Source organism: Cynoglossus semilaevis, chromosome 6 (assembly GCF_000523025.1).
Source record: "Cynoglossus semilaevis isolate Cse_v1.0 chromosome 6, Cse_v1.0, whole genome shotgun sequence".
Taxonomy (NCBI): domain Eukaryota; kingdom Metazoa; phylum Chordata; class Actinopteri; order Pleuronectiformes; family Cynoglossidae; genus Cynoglossus; species Cynoglossus semilaevis.
Genome location: NC_024312.1, coordinates 9,761,921 through 9,768,214, shown reverse-complemented (window position 1 = coordinate 9,768,214; position 6,294 = coordinate 9,761,921). Strand labels below are relative to the sequence as shown.

General features: G+C 39.3%; 1 protein-coding gene across 1 annotated transcript in view; it reads right to left on the bottom strand.

Annotated features, from left to right (window-relative positions):
• Positions 1 to 6,294, bottom strand: part of otogl (otogelin-like) — a 37,814-nt gene that overhangs the window by 21,290 nt on the left and 10,230 nt on the right. The window contains exons 15-24 of the mRNA XM_025056339.1: positions 6,186 to 6,284; positions 5,917 to 6,094; positions 5,057 to 5,181; positions 4,598 to 4,807; positions 3,287 to 3,455; positions 3,101 to 3,175; positions 2,928 to 2,971; positions 1,597 to 1,756; positions 350 to 457; positions 84 to 222 (exon numbers count right to left, since the gene is read on the bottom strand). Coding sequence (XP_024912107.1) covers positions 84 to 222; positions 350 to 457; positions 1,597 to 1,756; positions 2,928 to 2,971; positions 3,101 to 3,175; positions 3,287 to 3,455; positions 4,598 to 4,807; positions 5,057 to 5,181; positions 5,917 to 6,094; positions 6,186 to 6,284 — 1,307 coding nt within the window. The remainder of the gene's footprint in view (positions 1 to 83; positions 223 to 349; positions 458 to 1,596; positions 1,757 to 2,927; positions 2,972 to 3,100; positions 3,176 to 3,286; positions 3,456 to 4,597; positions 4,808 to 5,056; positions 5,182 to 5,916; positions 6,095 to 6,185; positions 6,285 to 6,294) is intronic.

Genomic DNA, 6,294 nt, shown 5'->3' with positions numbered 1-6,294 from the left:
GATGATTATTCGACAACGTTGAACAGCGAGGTCCCCGCTTGTGTTACATTGGTGGTGGAACAACGGGAAGTCTAAACACTTACTTTTAGCAGGTAGACTTGGCAATCAGAGTAGTAGTCATACTCAAGGCCGTCAAAAGTGTGGTAATGTCTGTCACTGTAGATGGTGCACACAGACGGACACTGAGAGTAGCTGCAGTTGAAATAGCCACGATGGCACACACTGAGGAAATGGAGAATTGGAAATAAAAAAATATAAAGTCATCAAAATACTACCAAAGAGGAAAGGTACGAAAATGAATCCAAACCATTTAACTACTACGTGTCTTACGCTGCAAAAGGCCGTTTACCATTTATAACACAACGTTTCTATGGTTTCTCCCGGTAGGTATTCGAGCCCCAACCAAGCGCAGGGACAGTTCTCTGGATAGTAACATTTCCCATGATGCAGCAGCAGTCTTAAATGAGATTAAACATTTTTTTAAAATAAAAAGCAGGGCAGTTGTGTATTAGTCAACACTTTCACGTACTACGATATCCTAGACTAACAGTCCTCGTGCTACTGTCAGGAGGCTAGGACCCTGGTGCAAACAGGGTACCGAATGTCCATGAGTCATTTATGACCAGGTCCATGAAAAGAAAAAAAACGTTAAGCTCCAACTTCTGGAGTAACCCCTGCTTTCTCCTAGGCATGGAAGCCTTTCATTTTACATTTAAACATTTGGCAGACGCTTTTATCCAAAACGACTTCCAAGAGTAGGATCAACAATCAGGTTACATAAAGGAACCCTTGAAAGGAAACCAGGTAGTTAGGAAACAGAGGTAGAGGAGGACAGGAAAGACAGGAGGTGCTCTCTGAAGAGCTGAGTCTTCAAGAGTTTCTTAACAATATATAATAAAATAAACTTGTTTTTTTTTTTTTTTAAATTTTCTTCTGACCTTCATTTTAATGCCTGACATCGGTCTCTGTGGCACAATCGGCCAGCGCGTTCGGCTGTTAACCGAAAGGTTGCTGGTTTGAAACCACCCAAGGACGGTTACATTTCTTAATGTAGCAGTGACGTGATTTTATTGGTTTATCAAAGAGGTGATCATAGGTTACTTTTATGTGGTCAAAGTCTGTACAATTTGAGGACAGAATAAGCCATTCTTTCTATGTTCGGAGAACTGATCACAGTCACGCTAATGTACTTAGATGAACATCCGGCCGATATTCACGCAACCACAAGAAAAGAATGCCGAAAGAGTGGGCGTGTTTTTACGAACGCTGACAATTTTGGGGGGAAAAGTGTAACAGCAAGGGTTTAAGGGAAAATGGAAACACGATAATGAGAAACTTCTTCTTTTTTTTTTAATTTTCTTCTGACCTTCACTTAGAAGAAAATTCGAAAGTGAATTTTCACTTAGTCTGTAGTAAAATAAACCATAAACAAACAGACAACAAAGTATGTTTTGTTTTTTGTTTTTTTCATTTTTCGAAGACGTTTCGCCTATCAGCAGAATTACATCTAAAACCAAAGCAAGGAAGACACTTGCTCTAAGCCTAAGAGCAATCCACAACATTATTCTATTGGTAAGCAGCCTGTTCTTTGTTTACCCAGGGGGACAGACACAGCCAGGTATGCATGGCGTATTCGGAGGGCATGTGAGATTCAACATCAGGTTTCGGCAGGTCGGTGCACAGGCCATACCTCCTCTCTGGTCAATGCAGCTGTTGTACACTTTACCTTCCTGACATTCCCCTACTTCTTCGGGCTCTACATTGATTGTCCACACAAACACAGACACACACACACACATACACATACAGTTGTGTTAATAATATCAACAGGAAATAACTTGAAGCACTCAAAGGATATATGTGTACTATATAAAAATCAATACTTATTTACCCTATTTTGCAGAGGTGGGACCAAGTCATTGCTTTGCAAGTCAGAAGTAAGTCTCAAGTCTTTGCACTCAAGTCCGAGTCAAGTCTCAAGTCAAGACAGGCAAAGTCCGAGTCGAGTCCAAGTCAAGACTGAAAAGTGTCAAGTCAAGTCCCAAGTCCTTATGTTTCTGTTTTCGAGTCCTTTTAAACAAAATAATAATATATTTACACAGATCACTTTGGGTTTTGGAGAAAGTCTCGAGTCATGTCGAGTCAAAGGGCTCGAGTCCAAGTGAAGTCACGAGTCACTGATGTTAAAGTCCAAGTCGAGTTGCAAGTCTCTTTACATTTTGTCAAGTCGAGTCTAAAGTCAAATTGATGACTCGAGTCTGACTCGAGTCCAAGTCATGAGACTCGAGTTCACACCTCTGCTATTTTGTGCATAATTAAGATGTTTCTTCTATAATTAATTGCGTGGGTTTACTCACCGTATTAACCCGAATAGAGGACGAGTTTTATTTTCGTTGAAAAAGTATCATACGACCTGGGTCTAACCGTTGACACTTGCTGATAATTGTCTGGGGTCGCTACACACAGCTAACAGCAGAGGGCGCTAGCTGCTCGAGGCTGGGGTCGCTATACACAGCTAACAGCAGAGGGCGCTAGCTATTTAGGTATTGGATCTAAAATACAGATCGTAGTAACTGTATTCATAGCAAAAAAAAAATGGAAGCAGTGTGTAATTATTATTTCAATGATTTGGCGGGGTCGTCCTAAATTCGGGTCATTACGGTAATTGCTATGTGTGTATTGTGCACTTTATTTTAAGGATACTGCTTTGTAGACAAAGTGCAATAACATCTGTGTGCACCTTTGGGACCTCTTTATAATTTTGTCTTTTGTGGAACAACACTGTTTCCTTTTTTTTTTTTTTTTTTGAGAACATAAAGAAGTTCATATAATACGGCATCAAAAGTCATGGGTAACAACAGGTAAAACATATGATACCGGGCCATTTTGTGAAAACGCAAAGGCAGGAAGCAAAGAAAAAAAATTACCTTTTTCCTCTGAAATACACTCCAGCTTCCCATCTTTGCAAAGGCTGGCATGCAAATTGTTGAAATGGAATTAAAAGAAAATCTATCATTCATTCAAGTCAAAATTTCGTTTTTTAAATGTGTGCGCAGGAATGTTAGGTTTCACATTTTACCTAAAGCCAAATATGACTCACCAAGGGCCAGAAGCACTGAAGCTCACTTCACCTGGCTGGAATGCACCTGCCATGGTGTAACAGTGGCACTGAGATCTAAGGACAAGCCATGATATTATTATTATTATTGTTGTTATTATTATTATTATTATTTGTGGGCATTTTTCTATATTTTGATGACATTACCACAGAATCACCAAGCCTTACTTTTGTACGCAGCGTTGACGCACGTCATCATAAAAAGTGCTTTCAGGACAGCCGCAGCCCTCGGCGCAGTCGGCAGAATCACACTCCTCGTAGTCAGACAGAGCTCGACAGGATCGTCCGCAAAACGACACGCAAGAATGATACAACATACCACCAAGACACACTGCTCCTGTTAATGCCAAAAAACAACAAACATTACGGTATTACAGTGCATGATAAATCATGTGAGTGCAAAAATAACAAACAAAGCAAAACAGTTTTCAATTTCCTACAACTTTATCTCGGTGTCTGTGCAGTATTTAACATTATACTGTATTCGTTTGTTTTATATTTTAATTTTCCGTCCAAGACTAGTATCATTATCTGTGTAGTATGATTAGGTGTGTTGTTTTTTTTTTTTTTATTTAATTTTTATAACAATAATCTAAACTATTTTCTTACTTATTATTATTTTTTTGATTATCAATATAGTTGTTTGTATCTGTGTTTCTGATGTGGTTTTTAGATATTATTAATGGGGAAAATGCAATAGCGATAGGAGCAGATCGACATACGAGTGCTGTTGTGGAACGGATTAAACTCGACTAAAATCTTGAAGCCCCACTGTACATATATATATATATATATAAATATATAAATACATATATACATACATATGTGGATATATATATATATACATATATATACATATATATGTATATATATATACACATGTATACATATATATGTATATATACCTTAATTGATGTCTGTATGTTCAGTAAATACAGCCAATAAATCATTATAGTTGTAGAAGTAGCACTGACTTTTTTTTTTACTATTTTATTTTTTTATAAATCTATGTTTAAGAGTCAATATTTATTCCTACACTCACGCTCAACTGTAGGTTCATATACTGTAGCAGAGTCATTTATAACCCCTGAGTGCTGAATCTTTGGTAAACCCTGTTGACTGGCTGATGATGACCAATCACAGCGCAGGGGCTGAAATTCAAAAGTGACACACCTGAGGCTGATGTTCTTCACTGCTCGTTAGACAAAAGAAAAAAAGGAACCTGTTCTGAGGAGACTGTAGTTGATGGAGAGTCAAATTCACAGGTGAGACGTTGTTGTCAACGGTTGTCAGCGTCACAGTTAAACCACTGTTAATAATGAAGTCAACAGTTAAAGGTTAGGAATTGTTCAACTGAAATGACATTCGTTTTAATCTGGCTTTGTTGTGTATTATTCACTGCGTTGGGTTTTGCGTCACAGACGAGGTCAACTGAACTTGAAGGCTTGAAAAATATACAAAATAACTCAAACCACTTACCACATTCAGAGACCTGTGATCTAAAGTCAACGACGACGCCATGTTTGGAACAGAGGTAAGTGTAGTGAGCCAGGGCTGTGCAAAGGCAACTGCTCCCACAGCGACAGGACTGGTAGCGACATTGCTGCTGATAAATGTTTGGACTGATGTAGCCATGGCATGGAGCAAATACACTCCCCATAAGTGTGTCACACTGGGATGCATAGTACACTAGAAAATACAGCAGAACACACAGAAGATCAGAGTCATTATATATATATATATATGTTTTCATGTACAGTATTTTCTGGACTATAAGTCGCACTTTTTTTTTTTCATACTTTGGCTTTGGATTTGCGACTTATACTCAGGTGCGACTTATATATTAAAATATATAATTTCACGTTTGGTACTTGCACACTACTAGAGGGCACTCTAGGCTTTAGATATTTCCAAAAAGGTAAATGATTAAATAATTACCATTATTTTGGTTCATCTCACAGGGATCAATAACAGGCAGGTTAACCGGAGCTGCACAAGCGGATGACACTTTCCAAGCATTGGCATGGAGCTGAGGAGTGCCCTCAATCATACCTGCTGGGGAACTGCACGTATAGACGCACACAACCATGAACACGGACAAACATGCACACAGACAAACAGGCATACATATGCAGACAACACAATCTTAAGGCTAAGGCTCAGATGTCTACGACGTAGACTTGCGTAAGAAAGATGTGATTTTTCGTCTTAAAAAAAAAAGAGAGCTAGCATCTAAGTCCAGAGGTGGGACCAAGTCGTTGCAAGTCATAAGTAAGTCTCAAGTCTTTGCTCTCAAGTCCGAGTCAAGTCTCAAGTCAAGACAGGCAAAGTCCGAATCGAGTCTCAAGTCAAGACTGAAAAGTGTCAAGTCAAGTCCCAAGTCCTTACGTTTCTGTTTCGAGTCCTTTTAAACAAAATAATAATATATTTACACAGATCACTTTGTGTTTTGGAGAAAGCATCGAGTCTTGTCGAGTCGAAGGGCTCGAGTCCAAGTGAAGTCACGGGTCACTGATGTTAAAGTCCAAGTCGAGTGGCAAGTCTCTTGACATTTCTAAAGTCATCAAATTGATGACTCGAGTCCGACTCAAGTCCAAGTCATGTGACACGAGTCCACACCTCTGTCTAAGTCAACATGTTACCAGCCCTTCATTTGATGTGTACCTACACAAAATCTTACATTTAATGTCTGGAGCCCACTTTGCAAAAAAAGATGAACAACTAATGGGAGGTGCTACGTTGGAGGTTGGAAACTGTGACATTGCATTGAAAGTAGGATTGATATAATACTTTCTTACAGGAAGTCATCGCGAAGATTTCCATTGAAGGTTCCACACAGGCCCAGCGTTTGTCCTCGCCATTTGCTGTGCAGCTGCAGGTACACTCGCCCCCCTTGACTATCATATTGCAACCGCAGGCCATCAGCCACTTTCAGCTGTACAAACACAGAGGTCAGCTTTCGGACCTCCACCGTATCTATATAGCCAAAAAGAAAAAGAAAAAGAAAAAAAACATTGTTGAATGTGTCAACAAAAATGTTATTATCTCAGCTTTTTGAAATGTTTACCATCAGTGTAGGGCAGCACAGAAGCTGGGTTGACACCAATTATGACCTCCCCGTCTCTTGTCAAAGTGATCTGACGACTCACATCTTCATCCAACACCACTGTCACCGA